At 49.2% G+C, this 18986-nt stretch overlaps 10 protein-coding genes across 10 annotated transcripts; 5 read left to right on the top strand and 5 right to left on the bottom strand.

The window, feature by feature from the left end:
- Positions 1-186: 186 nt before the first annotated feature.
- Positions 187-1162, bottom strand: ASPVEDRAFT_38054 (uncharacterized protein). The gene has a single exon (XM_040811613.1). It carries the CDS (start codon positions 760-762, stop codon positions 397-399), a length of 366 nt encoding a protein of 121 aa, XP_040664329.1. The 5' UTR covers positions 763-1162; the 3' UTR covers positions 187-396.
- On the top strand, positions 970-2581 carry ASPVEDRAFT_38057 (t-SNARE syntaxin TLG2). The gene is made up of 4 exons (XM_040811615.1): positions 970-1190; positions 1259-1791; positions 1846-2189; positions 2265-2581. The coding sequence occupies exons 1-4, from the start codon at positions 1168-1170 to the stop codon at positions 2514-2516; spliced, it is 1152 nt and encodes a 383-aa protein (XP_040664330.1). The 5' UTR covers positions 970-1167; the 3' UTR covers positions 2517-2581.
- Positions 2502-4751, bottom strand: ASPVEDRAFT_38058 (CTD-interacting domain-containing protein). The gene is made up of 5 exons (XM_040811616.1): positions 4203-4751; positions 4053-4144; positions 3942-4000; positions 3748-3889; positions 2502-3699 (listed from the first exon to the last, which is right to left on the bottom strand). Exons 1-5 carry the CDS (start codon positions 4298-4300, stop codon positions 2837-2839), a joined length of 1254 nt encoding a protein of 417 aa, XP_040664331.1. The 5' UTR covers positions 4301-4751; the 3' UTR covers positions 2502-2836.
- A 50-nt stretch (positions 4752-4801) lies between these two features.
- ASPVEDRAFT_25434 (clathrin light chain CLC1) lies at positions 4802-5747 on the top strand (the record flags this gene model as incomplete). The annotated part of the gene is made up of 4 exons (XM_040809781.1): positions 4802-4841; positions 4898-5127; positions 5196-5296; positions 5396-5747. The coding sequence occupies 4 exons, from the start codon at positions 4802-4804 to the stop codon at positions 5745-5747; spliced, it is 723 nt and encodes a 240-aa protein (XP_040664332.1).
- Positions 5748-6107: 360 nt separating this feature from the next.
- ASPVEDRAFT_186128 (Hsp90 co-chaperone CDC37) lies at positions 6108-7631 on the bottom strand (the record flags this gene model as incomplete). The annotated part of the gene is made up of 2 exons (XM_040808971.1): positions 6108-6612; positions 6673-7631. The coding sequence occupies 2 exons, from the start codon at positions 7629-7631 to the stop codon at positions 6108-6110; spliced, it is 1464 nt and encodes a 487-aa protein (XP_040664333.1).
- A 312-nt stretch (positions 7632-7943) lies between these two features.
- mdr2 (ATP-binding cassette permease mdr2) lies at positions 7944-10855 on the top strand. Its single transcript, XM_040815503.1, has 3 exons — positions 7944-9366; positions 9419-10054; positions 10109-10855. The coding sequence occupies exons 1-3, from the start codon at positions 8131-8133 to the stop codon at positions 10586-10588; spliced, it is 2352 nt and encodes a 783-aa protein (XP_040664334.1). The 5' UTR covers positions 7944-8130; the 3' UTR covers positions 10589-10855.
- Positions 10856-10958: 103 nt separating this feature from the next.
- ASPVEDRAFT_38062 (nucleoside transmembrane transporter FUN26) lies at positions 10959-12690 on the top strand. Its single transcript, XM_040811618.1, has 2 exons — positions 10959-11294; positions 11357-12690. The coding sequence occupies exons 1-2, from the start codon at positions 11113-11115 to the stop codon at positions 12510-12512; spliced, it is 1338 nt and encodes a 445-aa protein (XP_040664335.1). The 5' UTR covers positions 10959-11112; the 3' UTR covers positions 12513-12690.
- A 48-nt stretch (positions 12691-12738) lies between these two features.
- Positions 12739-15078, bottom strand: ASPVEDRAFT_69148 (uncharacterized protein). The gene is made up of 3 exons (XM_040816014.1): positions 13790-15078; positions 13437-13729; positions 12739-13384 (listed from the first exon to the last, which is right to left on the bottom strand). Exons 1-3 carry the CDS (start codon positions 14999-15001, stop codon positions 12937-12939), a joined length of 1953 nt encoding a protein of 650 aa, XP_040664336.1. The 5' UTR covers positions 15002-15078; the 3' UTR covers positions 12739-12936.
- Positions 15079-15336: 258 nt separating this feature from the next.
- ASPVEDRAFT_124302 (uncharacterized protein) lies at positions 15337-15888 on the bottom strand (the record flags this gene model as incomplete). The annotated part of the gene is made up of 1 exon (XM_040806166.1): positions 15337-15888. One exon carries the CDS (start codon positions 15886-15888, stop codon positions 15337-15339), a length of 552 nt encoding a protein of 183 aa, XP_040664337.1.
- Positions 15889-16736: 848 nt separating this feature from the next.
- Positions 16737-18488, top strand: ASPVEDRAFT_124972 (MDM34 family protein; the record flags this gene model as incomplete). The annotated part of the gene is made up of 2 exons (XM_040806233.1): positions 16737-17071; positions 17132-18488. The coding sequence occupies 2 exons, from the start codon at positions 16737-16739 to the stop codon at positions 18486-18488; spliced, it is 1692 nt and encodes a 563-aa protein (XP_040664338.1).
- Positions 18489-18986: the final 498 nt, after the last annotated feature.

Raw genomic sequence — 18986 nt, forward strand, 5'->3', positions numbered from 1 at the left:
AGTGGGGGGAAGAGAGAGAGTTAAGGGGACTGACTCCTAATATTCGCCTCAAGCTAACAATAATAAACCAGCAGCCAGCACCAGCCACTGAGCTGGATGCCTGGCAAGGCGGTCGCTTAGTGTGACCCGCTGCAACCACTCTTCTAGGCTGAGGGCTGAAGGGCTGAATCTCAGCTCGTACCAATGCTCATCAATGCCGACATCTCTGTTGTTCTTGAATCAACATTATTGGGATGGTCTTATCCAGTGACGTGTTCCCTTGGCGAAATTGGAAAACAACGAATACAGCCTGCGAGTGGCCTCCTGCTTCTCTATGAGCCGCTCCCAGTTTCTCGACTCAACTACTTCTGACCTCTCTGCAGTAACACGCAGTTAAAATCGGTATAAACTCATACATCATATTCTTACGCAATATTTCCCCGCAGCAGGACTCAGATCAGCCTTGGGCACTGATACCACCTTGCATGGAGCCCTGTTCGAGTCCGACTGCCCTTTTGAGCCTCTAGAGGCGTACAAAGCCTTCGCCAGAAGATTATTCACTTCCCTCACACTTATAAAGGCCAAGAAAGAACTCATACTCAAATAATAAAGGGCCAATCTGGCTGTAATCTGGCTTTGCACCGTTGCATCGTCTTCTGGCAGGGTAGAGGCCAGTAAATGATCGCAGAAGGTAGTGTGGATCGACAGGCACAACGCAAGAATTGCATAACCGTTGTAGAATGACAAGCTCAACACCTCTTTGTTGCATCTACCGATGCCCATTATTATTATTTTTGATCGGTTCCGCAGCTAATAGCAGACGCTCCTTGACTCCTCAGTGTATCCAGCAGCAAGTGAGGGGTCTCCTATCCGTTAGCATTCAAGGCGGCGGCGGGCCAGCCGCGGGCCAGGTACAGTGGCTCCCAAAAGGGCTAGCGTCTATCTCTCACGTGTGCAACAATGATGAAGCTGCCGATGTCCGCTGCTCTGGCTGGATCGCCGTTACGTCGTGCTAGTTTGGACCTCGAAACAGCTCTATTGCCACTTCCTTAGCCTCTTAATTTAATTCAGACCTTGATCACATTATAGACGACTATACTGTGCTACCCAATCTTTGTTTTTTAAACCAATGATGCTCAGCCTAGCATAAAGGACACTTCGATAGGATCCGGGGAAACAACGCCCACGATGTGGCGGGACCGTACCAATCTGTACTTAACAGCACACCCTCTGCGCATGCGTTCCTGATACACTTATACTGATGCCACCTCTCTTGCAGTTACATATCCTACCGCCAGTCATTCACACATCACCCTGCGAAGAAGCCGAGATACCTTGGAGCTACCAATGGGTTCTCCGACGTCGCATCACAGTCCGAGGAAAGTCGGCGACTTATATCCGATTCCACAGGGATAGATGACGATGGCGATGCCATCATTGAGATGGATGTTCTCCCGCCACGTTGGGTCGACGTGCAGGAGGATGTGACGGACCTGCTTGCGGACATCGCCCAGAAATCGGCACAGCTAGATAAGCTACACCATAAGCACCTGTTACCGGGATTTGGCGACGAAGATGTACGGAAACAAGACGAGCGTGTGATCGAGCGATATACACAAGAAATCACGCGCGGCTTCCATGAATGCCAGAAGCATGTCAAGCGAATCGAAACGATGGTGCAAGAGGCCAAGCAACAAGGTGGTGTGAGTAACGGAGACGAAACCATGGCAAAGAACATTCAAATATCATTGGCGGCGAGAGTACAAGAGGCTAGCGCTCAGTTCAGGAAGAAACAAAGCACCTACTTAAGAAGTAAGGCATCTAGACTATCCTCCCCAAGCATTCAACTCACAGATATGTCGATAGAATTACGAGGACTCGAAGATACGGCGTCGCAATTCGATCGCTCCGCCACTCCCGTGCAAAACCCATATACAGACCCATCATTAATGGAGTCCGATGCCGATAAATCCTTCTCCCAAACAACCCTACTACAAACTACTCAGCGCATGACTGGTCAGAACGATGCCGCGATTCTACAAAGAGAACGAGAGATCAACGACATTGCAAAGGGAATTATCGAATTGTCCGACATATTCCGTGAACTACAGACAATGGTCATCGACCAAGGCACTATGCTGGATCGCATTGACTACAACGTGGAGAGAATGAATACCGATGTCAAATCGGCGCAGAAGGAGCTCAATGTGGTACGTTAATTAATCCCAAAAACAACCTTGCTAATTATAAATATGCAAAGAATCTCATTGACTTGACATATATAGGCGACTGGCTATCAACGGCGAACCACAAAACGTAAAATCATGCTATTACTATTTCTACTAGTTGTGGGAATGATTATTGTTCTCCTCGTGAAGCCAAAGAAACATGGGTCTTCAGACCCTACGCCTCCCTCGCCACCTTCTCAGCCAGACAGTCAACCGCGAGCATTTGAAATAACTTACAGGCGTTCGCGGTCTTCGTCGTTGACTCGTGTTGCAAGGAACAAATGGGCAGATCCCGATATATATCGATAGTTATTTATGTTTTCTAGAGATACCATGATGATAGCTTTGAGAATATTATCCTTATTTGATGATGACCATTGGCCATAGTAGTGAAAGGTTGTTTTCTAGTTATATTTCATAGACGCACCAATATCCGTGCACTCGCCACGAATTAAGAACTATGATGCCAAGTCCCAGACAAGAATTTCGATGTAAAGGAAACGGAGAAGACAAAGGTAATTGTTACAAAGATCCATAAGGCGGTCGCCAACAATAAGAAAATGTGGGAAGAAAGAAGGATTGTTCGCAGCTTATATTCGCTTTGACAAATACACCACCCATAGCATAACTCAACCCTGGGCCTGGCTTTCCTGGTTCAATAGCTCTGCAACATCCGCATCGAGATCGCCGCCTGCGAACTTTGCATAGTCCTCCTCTTCATGTGCGACTTTCCTCTTCTTGGCCTGGAATCCGTTCATACTGTCTTGCGTGACCTCTCCATACCCTGTTGTGGAAGGTTGGCCTGGGCCGCTGAGTCCAGGAATGGAAGCATCGATAGGGTTGTCGAATCCCAAAGAAAAGCCCGTAATCGAGTGACCTCCGTTCTCCTCATTGGATGCCTCGCCCTGCAGCTCTCGTTTCGGCGAGTCAACTGGTGTAATAGCCTCAACAGGAGGCGGCGTGAGAGCTTCCACTTCTGGGCGAGAAACGGCGTCTCCAGTGGCCCCAGTAGCTCCTAGTTCGGCCGCTGGAGTGTTCTCGGCGGAAAGGCCTCTCATTATTGCATCCTCGACATCTCGTTTCTTCGCTTCAGTTTCGGCCTTCCTTTCCTGCAGCTGCACTGCCAGAGCTTCCTCCTTCGACAGAGCTGTACGATTGGTTTCAAGAATCTTTTCCAACCCATCAATAAGGGCAGCGCGTGACTTGATGACCTCTGATACGGAGCTTTCTGCATTTGCAAGCGTTTTCAGAAGTTGACTAAGACGGGCCGCATGGACTGGAGGGGTCGGTAATGGCGCATTGGGATCATTCATCTTTTCATATTCTGAATTGGCTGCCGTTCCAGACGTCCCAGATGCAACGGCCGCCTTTGAAAGTGATACCTGTAGCGGAACCAATGGTTGTAACTCCGACGGTGTTGAACCGGATGGACTCGAAAATAGCGAGCCACCGAGCAACGGCTTCTTGCCGGTGGAGCGTGACTTGTCGATTTCTAATTATGTGAGCTGCCGGTCTACAAATCGAACTATGGTGGTCTTACCATCCACGCGGGCTTCGACTGCGTCCTGGATTGGAGGTTCAAAAATAGACCGTTGTCTCCAAACTTCAACCACGCGCCTGATCTTCTGCTGAATATCATTTGAGGAACCCTTGTATGCAGTTGTCACGGCTTCGGCAATGATCTAATCCATATTAGCTGTGTCTCTTATCTGCTTCCGTATGGCGCGCACTAACCGGCGAAAAGGCAATAAGAAAATCTTCTTTACGGCGTGCTCTTGACTGCTGTGCAACCTCTGTTTCCCTTATCAGTCTCGAAATACCGGTGGCTTCCGATGGGGAACGTACCGTTTGCGAGGTATATAAGGTTGAGGCGTTTCGCGGCCGGAGATTCGCGGAGCTTCTGGAGCCAGAGTTGTGCAGTCCGCTCGGCATGCCGTCTAAGGGTTGCTTCGTTAGTAAGTGAAGCATTAAGAGACATAAATCGGACGATTGTACCTGTGAAACATAACCCATTGCGCGACGGTCACAATGCCCTCCTGTGTCTCATTCAGAGCAGACAGCTTGGCCTTAACTGAATCATCGGTATACGCCATGGTCGTTAAAAATTTCAGGAACAGGTAAGATATTGGACTGATTTGACAGACAAATAATGGGGGAAACGGGTGAAGACCAGTGTTGATTGCTTCACCGTTTGCGCTGAACGCTATCCACTTCCGAGCGTCGGGGATCAACTCAATCACCCATTCAACACTCAACCCTCGACAATGAGAAGTGAAGGGAAGCTGTTATACAGATCACCTAGATTTGTGCCTAGCGAAGATATAAAGTGCGTTATCAGATCATTCTCTTCTCAGGTTTCAAAGAGTTGAGCCAAGGAAGCAACATTTCAAGCTCTCTGTCGCACCTGTAGGTCCGAGCTCGTTCACCGCTCGTACGGCAGAATCCCCGGGCCTCAGCCATTGTCTCCCTAACACTCTCTCAAGAAGCCACCTGGAACATCACTTTCTCATCAATTCTCGCCTCCTGGTCTGTTTATCACATACGCCTACTATACAAGGGAACAGGCTCAGTGATTATACTTACAAATCTCCATTATGGCTGACCGTTTTCCCTCATTGGAGGACTTCTCCGCGGGTTAGGTGCCCGCATCACTTACCTGAAGTGTCCCCAAAACTAACAATAACGTCTAGGGCAGACAGAAGCTATCGAAACCAACGGCACAAATGAGGACGACTTTCTAGCTCGTGAGCGAGCACTCCTCGGAGACGATGCGGACCAATTTGCCACTGCTCAAGATGCCACTTCTCCAGATGTCAACAAGGATGAGCTATTGGGCGGCTCGGAAGAGGTACAGGCCGATGCTGGACCTGAGATTTCGGGATTTGAATCTTCATTCCCAGCTATAGATACACAGAATGAAGTATGCGAATGAATCTGCGACGTGCTCTTCAAGAATGCCAAAAAGCTAATGTGTCTGGTGTTCTACAGCAAGTTGCTCCTGGTGGTACTATCACCGGCACTGGAGCACCATTCCCACCCACTGGCTATTCGAGCTATCAGGCCCCTGAGGAAGAGGGAGAACCTGTCAGGTATGTCCAACATTATCTTCGATTACCAGCCTACCCGATTCTCTACCCATTCAATCATTTTATCTATTGACCGAATGCTAACCATTTGTTTGCGCTTAGGGAATGGCGTGAGAAACGGGATGCGGATACTGCACGTCGAGCGGAGATCTCTAACGAGAAGAAGGAGGCAACCATTACGAAGGCCAGAGAGGATATCGATGACTTCTACGTGTCTTACAACAACAAGACGGACAAGCTTCGCGCCCAAACTGCTGCCGAAGCAGAGCAGTTCCTTGCGAGTCGCGAAAACACATCTGCCGGGGGAACAAGCTGGGAGCGGATTGCGAAGCTCGTGGATGTATCTGGAAAGGGCACCAGAGGCGGTGCGAGCGGCTCTGGCAAAGAACGTTTCCGAGAGATGCTGCTTAATCTCAAGAAGGATGAGAAAGCACCTGGCGCCAGTGGGGTTTGAATTTACTCTTCTGCTAATTCTCTAATTTTCTGGCCCGTTTTCTTTCGCCTGATGTACGTAAATAACGCACTTCACTTTTTTTAGCTTGTATGCCACCATTTTATTACCTTTGACATGCTGTGGGAACAATGATTGGTTCACGCAGAAACGCAGGAGTTTTATGGGTTATGGGCAAAGATGATAAACAGCTGGTGCTTTGGGAGGGTGGCAGTCGGTTCCAATCTCCCGGGAGGCGTACATTAGTTACCCCCAAAGTTCCTCTTCATTATGTACTAATATTTCTGAGAATTATAAGACAAAACAGCACATCATGGTACAGTCCATACGTATGATTCAAGCCTACTTAAACTTTTTGTACCTTCAATCCAATTCAGTTACATCGCCCCCGGGCTCCCCGACCTCCTCCACCTCCTTCTCTCGCTTGCCCTCCGCCTCAATCTCTTCGAGTTTCTTCCGGCCTTCCTCCGTGGTAGCATCGACAATACCCTCCTCTAGACTGAGCATACCGCTTTCCCCCAGTTTTTCGACCACGTCTTCGGCCTCCTCGACACTCATCTTCCCGAGAACTTTGTTGACCTCGTCCAATGATTCGGATGCCAATGCCTTTTGCAGATCCTTGGAGAAGGAGTCGAATATTTTTCGCGCTTCAATTTCGATAGGCTCGCTGCTTTCGCTTTTAGGAATGTTTATGGTAATTTTGGTGTTCGGATCAACAGCGTGGAGTTGGATTTGCTCTACACCAGCGGGGTCGTTGGATGCAGAACTATCCTTCGCTAGTTCAGCAGCACGAGTTTTGATCTTGTTGTAGGTTTCATTGACATCATTTCGGAACAGGGTGCCTGCTTGGTGTTCTCTTGTCGTGATACTATACGAGAAGAGCAGTCAGTTATCACAGTGTAAGCTAATCAAGTCTTGGGTAACGTACCGTTTGAAGAAGAGTGAGATTCCATCGGGTCCAAGCGAGCGGCAATACTGCAATAACAGGCCTTGATGCACACATTGTCGGGCATAATCCTCCTTTCCGTCCATTTGACTATTAAACGCCTCAACCAGCAAACCATCCGTCTCTTTCTCTGCAACGATTTTCGGGTGGTCAGTTATGTATCGGTGCAGAGCGCGGTAGTCATTCCGGTCGATTTTCGCAAATTTCTTGGCCATCTCGCTGGCTTGTATATTATCCGGGTCATCAACAGCCTCGTCGTCGTCGCCATCTTGGCCTGAAGCTCCTGGAGTTGCATTCGGGTTCAGCAGCTCAACTGAACTTGTTTTTTCTGCCGTCGGCGCTGCGTCCTTGTGTCTGGCTACGTGCGAAGTGTCGAAGCCTGTATGGATAGATTCACTTGTAATCTTGCTGCCCTCTTCTTTCTCAAGCTCCGCAAGCTTTGCAAGCAGTTCTTTTTGTAAACCCTGGACCTTGTCCTTGTGTCCCTGCACGCCCTTGACATATGCTTGAAATGAATTGTCGGATTTTGATTCTTCAATTTCCTTCTTGACTTGATCCACCAACGCACTCATCATCTGAGAATATTTCGGTTGTTCCTTTTCCTGTGTATGGACGCCCTCTGGGGCCGAGGGCGGCTGGTCATCTGCGGGATTGCTCGCGAATTGCATGAGCGTTGAGAAGATGACTTCTTCCGGGTCGGATGAAGATCCTTCTTTCTCTTTAAACGAGGAAAGGAGCTTCTCGATTCGTGAAAGAAGGCCATCGTTAATGATACGTTCATATTTTAGAGTTTGGATGTCATGACGCCGTTGCTCTCGTTGCTGATGAATCTGGGCCTGTTTGGCTCGGATGAAAGAACGTTTGTCGACGTTTGGGTGCACCTCGATGTCCGAGTCGTCCGAAAGCTCCAGGGCGTCCCACTTGCTGTAGTCCAACACCATCTTGAACAGAGAACTATACAAAGAGGGGTGGAAAGTGGGGTATAAAACAAAGAGAATCCAAACTCAGCAGTTCGGGAAAAGACGAGCTCAAAGCAAAGTAGCCGGGGTTATATTAGTACCTGCATCCACTTCCACTTGGGTAAGCCTCGCGAAAATAGGATGGAAGTAACAGCAGCCGCCTCTAGCAATGACAAAGTCTCCATTGCTCTCGATCATATTCTATCGGAGTGTGACAGGCGGTGGCAGGCGGCAAAACTCGGCCTGTCTGATTCCTCCGATCTCGTCCCGTCGGGATCTTGATTGCTCGATTATCTCGCATCTGACCAAACTCATAGCTTTCACCCACTGTTGTCCATTGCGAAACCGTGATTGATATCCGCACGACTGTCATGAGCTCCCCACGAACATCTTTTGCTGATCAGTGAGATATGGCACCTGGTTTGCCCATTATCACATCATTTTGACCAGCCCAGCCGTTCACTTCACAGTCAAGTCCGAGATGCGCGGTCTTGGGTTACGAGCTTCCTGGGCTACAGGGGCTCATTCGAAGCCGATAACTACACCAAATGGCAGTATCCTAACGGGGTTATGCTCTGCCACACGCCAAACCACCCAGAGTTGTGGTGTCCAGGGTGTCTTCCTCCGGCAATTTTCGGGGTTTTCGGGATCGGTCTACAATCACGGAATACCTCACATTGACCGGAATAATGTGCCAACCCATGCTTTATTTCCAAAAATTACACGATACACCAGTTTTAGATCACCGATTCTCAAGCAATTCCGTGGATTCTCTTCGACCCAACGGTTCCTCCAGACCCAGCCTTCCGCCCAGCCGACGAATACCTCGCGCGCGGAAAACAGGGACAAACAAGACGAAGATAAAGATGAAGGATTTGAGCTATCTGAAAAGGCAGCGCAAGCGGCGCAAGTTAACCTTCGCGCAAAGTTAAACAAAGACGGTGGTGGTGGGAAAGGCTCTGGGTTCGGCGAAGTATGGAGGCTTCTACTCATTGCGCGACCCGAAGCAAAGAAACTCGGCTTAGCCTTTTTCTTCTTATTGATTTCTTCATCAATTACCATGTCACTTCCTTTCTCAATCGGCAAGATCATCGATGCTTCAACAAAGTCATCAGAAGGTGGTGAATTTCTTTTCGGTCTGAGCCCTACTATGTTCTACGGTGCCCTGGCAAGTATTCTTGCATTCGGTGCTGCTGCAAACTACGGCCGTATAATTATCTTACGAATTGTGGGGGAGCGCATCGTCGCGAGAACCCGTTCAAAGCTTTTCCGCCAGACCTTCGTTCAGGATGCCGAGTTCTTTGATGCAAATAGGGTCGGAGACCTGATTTCTCGACTTAGTTCTGACACCATCATCGTCGGCAAAAGCATTACTCAGAATCTTTCGGACGGGTTGCGGGCAGGTGTTAGCGGCGCAGCTGGCTTTGGTATGATGGCTTATGTCAGTCTTAAGCTATCCAGTATCCTCGCACTATTGCTTCCTCCAATTGGACTAGGCGCAATCTTCTACGGAAGGGCAATCAGAAACCTCAGTCGCCAAATTCAAAGGAATCTAGGAACCCTGACCAAGATTGCGGAAGAGCGTTTGGGAAATGTGAAAACGAGTCAATCATTCGCTGGTGAAGTTCTCGAGGTCAATCGTTACAATACTCAAGTACGGAAGATTTTTGAGCTCGGGAAGAAAGAGTCGCTGATAAGTGCAACTTTCTTCAGTTCTGTAAGTCCCTCGCGCTCCCAATTTGCGCGAAGCCAAGCTGACAATTTAATAGACTGGACTTATGGGAAATTTAACGATCTTAGCGCTTCTTTATGTAGGAGGTGGCATGGTCAAGTCTGGCGCTATCAGTATTGGAGAGCTTACATCCTTCTTGATGTACACGGCTTATGCAGGGTCTAGCATGTTTGGCATGTCGAGTTTCTACTCTGAATTAATGAAGGGAGTCGGCGCAGCGAGTCGACTGTTTGAACTCCAGGATCGTGAGCCGACAATATCTCCCACCAAGGGTACCAAAGTCGTGACTGCCCGGGGCCCTATTCGCTTTGAGAATGTCACCTTCAGTTACCCAACCAGGCCCGCTGTTCCAATCTTCAAGGAACTCAACTTTGAAATCCCACAGGGTACCAATGTCGCAATCGTTGGTCCTTCGGGTGGAGGTAAATCAACCATTGCTTCGTTACTCTTGCGCTTCTACAGCCCCACCGAGGGCCGTGTTCTAGTCAATGGCAAGGACATCAAGGAGATGAATGCGAAGTCACTTCGTAGAAAGATCGGCATTGTCGCACAGGAGCCAGTTCTCTTCTCTGGAACGATTGCCGAAAATATTTCATACGGAAGCCCACAAGCAACGAGGTCTGAAATCGTCGCAGCAGCAAGGAAAGCAAACTGCCAATTTATCAGCGACTTTGTAAGTCTACTTGCCCCTATCTCTTTCTCCTTCACTATACTAACGGGTATCTAGCCGGATGGCCTTGATACTCAAGTGGGACCCCGCGGAGCGCAGCTTTCTGGGGGGCAGAAGCAACGGATCGCGATTGCACGTGCGCTTATCAAAGACCCCGATATTCTGATTTTAGATGAGGCCACTTCTGCGCTCGATGCGGAATCAGAGACGCTAGTCAACAGCGCTCTTGCGGCACTCCTCCGTGGTAATAACACTACCATCAGCATCGCCCACCGACTCTCTACTATCAAGCGATCCGACTCGATCGTGGTGCTTGGTAATGACGGAAAGGTTGCCGAACAAGGAAGCTACGAGGAATTAAGTGCGCGCCCAGATGGCGCGTTTACGAAGCTGATGGAATGGCAACTAAGTGGTGCCGATACCCAGCCTCCAGTCAGCCCTTCCGTTAGCCCTGAAATTCAGGAAAAGCCCTGGGAAGTACAAGCTGAGGAAGAGGGTGAAGCTGAAGCAAACCATAAAACCGATCATCAACGATAAGCAACTATCTCTCAGGCTGGTTTAACATTTACATTCAGATGAATGTTCTCCTACCATTATTTCTTTTTTTTTTTTTATTTCTTTTTGCATTTATTCCACAGCCTGTGCACTTTACTCACCTTCTGGGCTCGAAGTGACCCACGCTGTGATGACATACCTGTACATGACGAATATTTGGAGTATGGGAATCCGGGTTTCACGGGTTTGGGCCTGATTCCATACTGTAATAGTTAAGATAGACATAATAGAAAAACTCATCTCTATCTGAAGTTTGTTCACTAAGAGTAGACCTACATACCGTCTCTTATCTCAAGCAAGCTCGTTGAGAACGTGACCTCTTGTCTTGGCGTTGACACAGCAAGCCAACGTCGCTCACTCACCTCCACTCTAACAACAACCCGCCCGAAGTTTGAGAGCGCTTATTCTTCTGCCTTAATCAAGTAACTGGCCATGGGCTGAATTGATACAATTTGCGCTTTCAACAAATTAACAAAGGCGAATCGTTCGCATCCACTCGCATAAGCATGGATCGCATCCGGAGATGGTTCGCTCCTCCCACCGCGGAGTATGAGCCGATCCAGGAGCCAGTCATGCCCTACGACGATGAATTAGATACACCTAATGCTCAGACACAGCTGGCCCCGCCCTTCTCGAGGCCTGTGTACTGGGTGTTTTTTATCTTGGGTGTGTCGATGTTATGGGCATGGTGAGTTGTTCTGTCTGCGGGCCTCCCCGGAATATCCGCTCACTTGCCTGGTTTTGATATAGGAATATGTTTCTTGCCGCGGCGCCATTTTTCCATCAGCGATTCCAATCAGACAACTGGGCGATGACTCACTATCAATCCTCTATATTGACCGTGTCGACCGTCACGAACTTGGGGTCTGTATTCGTACTCGCTAAGCTGCAGGAATCAGCATCATACCCAAGACGAATTACAGTATCGTTACTGATCAACATCGTTGTTTTCACCCTACTTGCATTCTCTACCCTTGTGCTGAAAGATGCATCGGTGAAGGTATATTTCGGGTTCGTGATGGTCATGGTGTTTGGGGCTAGCATGGCTACTGGGATCAACCAGAATGGGGTGTTTGCATACGTATCAGGGTTCGGAAGAGAAGAATACACCCAGGCAATTATGGGCGGCCAGGGAGTGGCAGGTGTATTACCTCCTTTGGCGCAAATGCTCTCTGTCCTCCTAGTGCCAGCGCCGGGGAATGAGCAGGCACAAGAGGCGTCCTGGAAATCAGCCTTTGCATGCTTCATCACTGCAACAGGCGTATCATCTTTGACACTGGTTTCCTTTGTATGGCTCACGAAGCGACAGGCCGAGCATGTCTTTGACTACCAATCTGAATCTTCTAATGCTGACACAACACCCAACAAGACCGTGGGCCTCTGGACACTATTCTCAAAGCTTCGGCTCCCCGCTATCTCAATCTACCTCTGCTTCGCGATAACAATGATCTTTCCTGTATACACCTCCAAAATTGAGTCTGTCAACGACCGCACTGGCAGCTCTCGACTCTACCAACCAGCCGTTTTCATCCCACTGGCGTTCTTTTTCTGGAACGCTGGCGACCTCCTCGCCAGAATTCTTGTCCTCAACCCACGCTACTCGATAGCGCACCGGCCCTGGGCACTCTTCACCATCGCCCTTGCCCGTGCAGGATTCATCCCTCTTTACTTGCTTTGTAACGTCGGCGGTCGGGGCGCCATCGTACAGAGCGACTTCTTCTACCTTTTTATCGTCCAGGCACTATTCGGCGTCACGAATGGGTACCTCTCGAGCTGTTGTATGATGGGCGCAGGCTACTTTGTTTCGGCGGATGAGCGTGAACCTGCTGGCGGGTTTATGAGTCTCATGCTGGTTGGTGGTCTAGCGACGGGAAGTCTCTTGAGCTTCTTTGCATCTGGGGCATGAGCGAAATATATTTTTCTTATATTTTTCATTTTGTAGCATTTATGAGACATGAAGATAAACGGCGTTTTGTTGAATTTTATTCATACTCTATCTTACTGGTTTGTTGATTACCTAGTCCATAGAATGACTTTTGGTGGAATATATATATATATTTATTTAACCTCTTTTGACAATTGACCTATACGCATTTTGTCAAGCGTCGTACATTTACATTAATACTGAAGATAAGGATTTGTATTATATGTTGACGTTAAATGAGTATGTATTATTAGCATCTAAAAGAAACAAAACACACCACACCCAAAAAAATGCTCAAAACACCCTGCTAATGTAACTGTCTATACAACGCCAATGCAATGTATGATGCTCGCCAAAACACATATCAAAAATAAAAAAGTAACGACACACCGTAATGCCAAACTCATCACGCAGAAAAGAAATCCTGCTCACCTAGCCACTGGGCATCCATGGCAAATGCAACTAAATCTGCGGCACAACACATGTCTTGGTGACCGTGTTCCAGATCTAGAAGCTCAAGAACAGCGTTAAGCCTGTCCTCGAGAGTCTGCTTTAGCTGCATGACTGTGGTGTGGACATCTGGGCCAATCTGGGTCTCGTTAACCGCGACTTGCTTTTTGTCTGATTTGGTTGTCTTCTTGATTTCTTTATTGGATGAACGCGGGGCAAGAGGTTGCCGCAGCTTCTGGGCCACAGGCTCTGGAGCTTCGGGTTTCTTATTCCTTAGCAACATTTTAAGGAGAAATCTGAGCCAGATCAGATTCGTCCGAGGGGCATATTCCGCCCAAATTCCGGAGATATCAGGTGTTTTCTCCGTGTCGACTGGGTTGCCTGTGTATAACTGGGCGCGCATGCTATGAACATAATTAGTGCCTTTTTACCGCCTCCTGGAGAGGGAAAACTCACTGTCGATATGTGTCCCTTAGTAGAGCGTCGTCTTCGTCTTGACCAATCGCATCAAAAATCTGTTTTTTATCCAGGTCTGAAGAGGTTACTTCCATCAGTTCCGCCGTTCCATCCATCAATAATTCCGCCCGCGAAAGGGAATAGTCAATAAGAGTTGTCTCCAAAGTGCTCAACCCGTAACCACTTGAGCTTGACCCTGCTTGGCGCATGACATCCATGTCTGATGGTGGATGCATGTGACCATTTGACCGCGTGCTCCGTATGCAGACGTTGCCAAGATGAAGATCGCGATGCTAAGCTGAGATTAGATGAAATTCATACTTGTATCCATACGTAAGACAAAGGGATTTTACCTCGAATAAAGCATATTCTTCAGCACGAGCCAAGGACATGGCAACACCCCAGAAGATATCATAAACCTGAAAAATCGATGACCAGGAAAACTTCTCAAGTTCACAGCCCGCATCGTCCATTTCGATAATCGCCCAGATTTGTGAATCTGGATAGGCTCGTTTACTTGAAGGGTTAGGGTTAAGGCAGTCGTCCTTTGTTTTCTTGTAGTGGTCCCAGGCCTTTTGGAATGCCTCTGGAAATCGACCTTGCACAACGTGAATCTCTCTGAATCGCGCAAAGCCCGGTATCGGATCCAGGTATTTTAACATTTTCACCTCCGCCACAATTTCCTCAATGCTGGTAAACTTCTTTGATCCAAGACCGCTCTGGGCCCGTAGAGGGACAACCTTGAAAACACCGTCACCACATGCCTTGAGACGCGCCAGTTTGGATTTGGACATTTCCTTCTGACATATATCCTCTCTCAACCTGAGCTTATAGACCTCTCCATAAGAGCCTTCGGCCAATTTAACAACTTCCAACATTCCACCTGCACGCGCAGCCCATGAATCGAATCTCTGAATGCCCTGGGCCGCCACTGGTGACAGTGTTTGATCCAGGATAGAACGAACGTAGGAAGTCGCCTTTTCGTTGGAGACATATCCGGATGAGGTCCGTCGGGTCGGCTTGGTCTTCCTTGCGCTTCGCTTGCAGCTGTCTAGCGCGGCAGGAGTATTATTTGTCACCTTCTTCGCTTGTCCCTGCGATCCTTGCGGGATAACCCTTGGTGTTATTCTCACTGCCACCATTTCTGAGAATCGTTTCTTGGCGACCGGAGTGGCGTTCGTTGACGGTTGTTGAACCGGGGCGAGCTCTGTGAGGGATGTGGGCGTCGACTCAGGCGTCTCGATAACGACATCAGTAGGCGTGGCAATCTCTGTGCTGGTATCACCTTGGTCATGCTCCTCTTCCATATATTCCGCTGTCTTCGTTTCATCCAGTTGGATATTCGCCAACTTTGCCTCCATACAATCGACAGATTCTTGAACCGCATCGGGGTCCGTGATGGCCTGGGGTTTCGCGGGACTTCGCTCTTCGAGCACTGCCCTTGGGGCGTCTGTTCTCCGTTTTCCGTATACATTTCGCTTGGAGGTACGTGTACTTGGTGGTCTCGTATTGCGTCGCCGTGAGGTTGTTTCTTCAGCGAAGGTCTGGGGATAGGGTGATGCCATGACGGCTTGATATTGCGGAACACCGTCACCGCAAGAGTGAGTACCGGAGAGTCTGGAGCGTTCAAGTTTGTTCAGACAGTTCGAACTAATTTTGGGAGAACCAATTTAGAAGCTGCAGGCTCGGATGTTGACCTAATTCTCTAAATGGACTAGCGCAGGGTTGCTAGGGGGACGCCACCTGGCATCCGGTTATGTCATACAAAAGAGCTCGGCACGTGCCGTCGTTCGATGGTATAAGGATGACTGGCCAGTTATCATATATTTGTTATTGAGAATGAGAGAAAGAGCTACGTCTAATGCGTTGGAAGATGTCGTTAAGAGCCTACTTTGTATAATTAGTTCTGCGGGACCTGGAAGATTTCGCTGGCCAGCGTCGTTATCTCTTCGACCTCTAGCTCTCTGAGCGCTTTGAGTATCTCCTCGACATATGTCGGGGGGAGACCTTTTTTGGTCCGAGAATAGATGTCAATCCCGGCAGGCGTAAAAATAGTTTTGGCAAAGTATGTAACAACCCACTGGTTGTCATCGTCTGCACGGCCACACCCAAGGCACTCCCAATGCGAGCTCGCGATCATCAACCAACCTTTGCCTCGCCAGTCCCAAGCGCCTTGATTACCTGGGCTTGGGGTGTCAATGCCGTGGACTGACTTTATTTTCTCCGACCCTGCAGCTTGGTACTTGACTAGGTCGTCGATCTTGATGACGCCTGAGGAGTCGGGAGGGAGCAGCTCGTAGGTGATGCTGACATTCTGCTTGCCTTTCCACAGCGGAAGGCTGGAGTGAGTTACGTGCCAGGTGCCTGAGATGAAATCATTGGTCGGGGGGATGCATTTCTTCCCTTTCGCAGCATGGACTTGTGGGAGCCCGATGTTTAGATGTGAAGCCATGGTTGAGATTCGAGGAGTGGTCCAGGGGGGCTGGTAACGAGCGCCTCAGCTTCTAGACCCAAAGTACAAGCGCTCAGTGACTCAGTGAGGGTCCGAGGGAGCATTAGGCGGGTAATTGGGGCGGGATCTAAGACACGGTTAGCTTCGATACGCGTGAAACATAATATTAAAGGGGCAAACTAGTACCGGCCCAGAGCGGGAGAAAGAAGACGACTCCCGTGAGTCCCGTCCGTATAGATAGTCTCAGAGAAGTTGTTCTTGGAAATAGTCCGGAACGTTTTTTTTTTTCGGAGGAGCCCGGATATGTGTGGAGAGAAGTCATGTTTCCTGAGTCGATCTTGAATCATCAAATTGTATGCAGCGCCTGTGTATGGATAGACCGGGTCCAGTCTGCTGTCTCCATAATAAATTGTAAAGGCTCTGCACAGTGACGTCTTTCCCGCCTCTCTGGACCGAGGAAGACAAACGGCTGTCAAAGAGCACGCGATGTGGACGGGCGACTTCTCCAGTCGCTTGGAGGGCAAAGAACAATCTCCAATCAAAAAGAACATTCAGGAGAAACATCCTCGCAGACACAGTCACAGAGGCCTCGCCGTCGCGTCGATCACGCGAGTGTTGGCTCGCGGGTTTGTGATCCTCGGGGTTCCCTTTTCTTCCCGTCTTTTTCCATTTTTGCTCTTATCGCCGCGCCCCCACAGGAGAGCAAAGCCTCCCATATTCCCGACTTCATTCTTCCCTCTCGCCATCCCTTCTTCATCCATCCAAGCCTCCAAGGCTAACCTCCGCCCACCTTCCTTACGCTATATAACGCTGCTGTTCATTGAGACTCTTCTTCTCAATGATCTGCGATGGCGTTCAACTTCAACTGGTCGCCGCTGACCGCGGACGCGAATTTTTACACTCGCGCGCAGGATCTCCTAACGACCGCTCTCAATAAGTCGCCAAAGCCTCCGATCATTGTCGACGATATCATCGTTACAGAGCTCAACCTTGGTTCTATTCCGCCCGAGCTGGAGATTTTGGAGGTTGGAGACCTGGCAGAGGATCGATTTCGCGGCATCTTCAAAATGTCTTACACCGGCGACGCCTTTTTAACGCTCAAGACCCGTGTTCAAGCCAACCCCCTCAACACCTATCTTCTGACAAGGCCATCTTTTGCGTCTCCATTACCTTTGGCTGCAGCGTGAGTAGTGATCGGCGCCTTAGCTTGTTTCGCATATTCTGACCTTCTCCCTCAATTTAGGACACCCCTTACCATTCCTCTCCAAATCACACTATCCGACTTCAAGCTATCCGGTTTCGTCGTGTTGGTTTTTTCGAAGCAAAAAGGGATCACGGTGGTATTTCGCAATGACCCGCTGGAGTCGCTCAAGGTTTCCTCGACATTTGACTCGATCCCGTTCGTCCGGGACTTTCTCCAAAAAGAGATAGAAGCGCAACTCCGAATATTGTTTATGGACGAACTCCCAGCTATAATCCATCGCCTATCGCTGCGCTTATGGGTTCCAGAATATCGTGATGGAGAGGCACAAGAAAGTCAAGGGACCACCGCTACTACGGACGGTCCAGGCCAAGATCCTTTGGCTAGTCCCCCACAAGACCCCGTGGACGCCCTGGGTCATGCCTTAAACGAGTCGGATATTGCTTCGTTATCACTTGATTCTTCAGTTGAGACACATTCCTTGTTCTCACAGAAGAACCTCTTGCGACTTGGTGCCCTTACCGATTCTCAGAGGACTTTGTCACTGTTTACTCCCTCCATCCGAGAGGTTGTATACCGCGCATGGACGTCGCCATCTGATACTGGCGAGGCTACTGCAGGCGTGTTATCTCCAGTGAGCCCTGCGCTTTCAAGGACGCATTCCCAAGCCGGAAATATGTCGTCTTTCCCAGATACTGCTAGCATGGTTTCATCGCAAACTAGGTCCTCGGCTTCTACGCATAGTCTAAGCAGCTACGGCTTGACTATGGGAGCTAGTCGGCACTCTAAAGCGCACTCTAGGAAGAGGAAGAAGCGCGTCGTGGACCTGCGGCGCCCTAAGACGACTGACGACGCCTCGAGCGTGAGCGATGAGAGTGCATTTACCGAGTCAACCGGCACACCATCCGTGTATTCAGCACCCTTGCCTATCGTGAGGGAGCAGCCTGATGATCCTGTAACGCCCCCATTGTCACCTGACGCTGGGCTGGAGCTCCCGTCCATTCCTGAACGGCGCCATATGAGCATTTCTCGGCCTAGTTTTCGTCATAGGCCCTCGTCTCTTGGCCAGTCTGGAGAGCCTTCTTCTTTTGACCCCAGGTCGTCCGAGGCCCTGGACATTGATGCAACTCCAAGAGCAACGATGCGCTCTCGCGATGAGCCCGACCTACATACTGGGAAGGTTGAGACCGAGCCCCTGAGGCAATTGCCTTCCACAATTCTCCCTTTCGCGGAAGAGACGCCAGGCTCCAGTATTGTTGATCAAGCATTAGTTGAAAGACTGGCCGGAGAAATTGCGCGCCGCATGCGAGACGAGAAAGTGTCCGACTCTAGCTCATGCAATCCGTTTTGGGACCGACTGAGCCATCAGGAAACCCCACCTCCGGCCTATGGTCACTGAGTATTCACTAGCCTTCTGTGCTACGATCGAGCGCTGAACTGCGCTGGCAGGTATTTACTACTGCCATCCACTCTCTACTCTTTCCTTTTTCTTTCTCTCTCTCTCTCTTTCGCCTGCCTCCGGCAGGCCTGGAGTGTATAACGACCGCTACGAACTTACTTGCGTTTAATCATTATTGTTGACAAGTCTGAGATCTCCTAATGTTTGCTTTGAAGCGTGTTTAGAAATTTGTGAAGTCTGGGCTGTACTGTTACCAAAATAACTGGCGTTTATTTTGTTTGCGCATTGTCTGTTTTCTTTGCAGGATACCACTTCGCTCACTATTTTGCGAGCCTTTTGTTTAATTGCTTGGTCGTCGCTTGTCGGGAGATTTTAATAGGTTTGGGCGGTATATCTTGGGATGGGCGAGCAAAACGGAGGGCTTTGGTTTATTTGGCCTGCATGGAATTTGTCTTGATGAATTATCACAATATATAAAACGAGACTCAGATTTTACCT

Source organism: Aspergillus versicolor (assembly GCF_001890125.1).
Source record: "Aspergillus versicolor CBS 583.65 unplaced genomic scaffold ASPVEscaffold_2, whole genome shotgun sequence".
NCBI lineage: Eukaryota > Fungi > Ascomycota > Eurotiomycetes > Eurotiales > Aspergillaceae > Aspergillus > Aspergillus versicolor.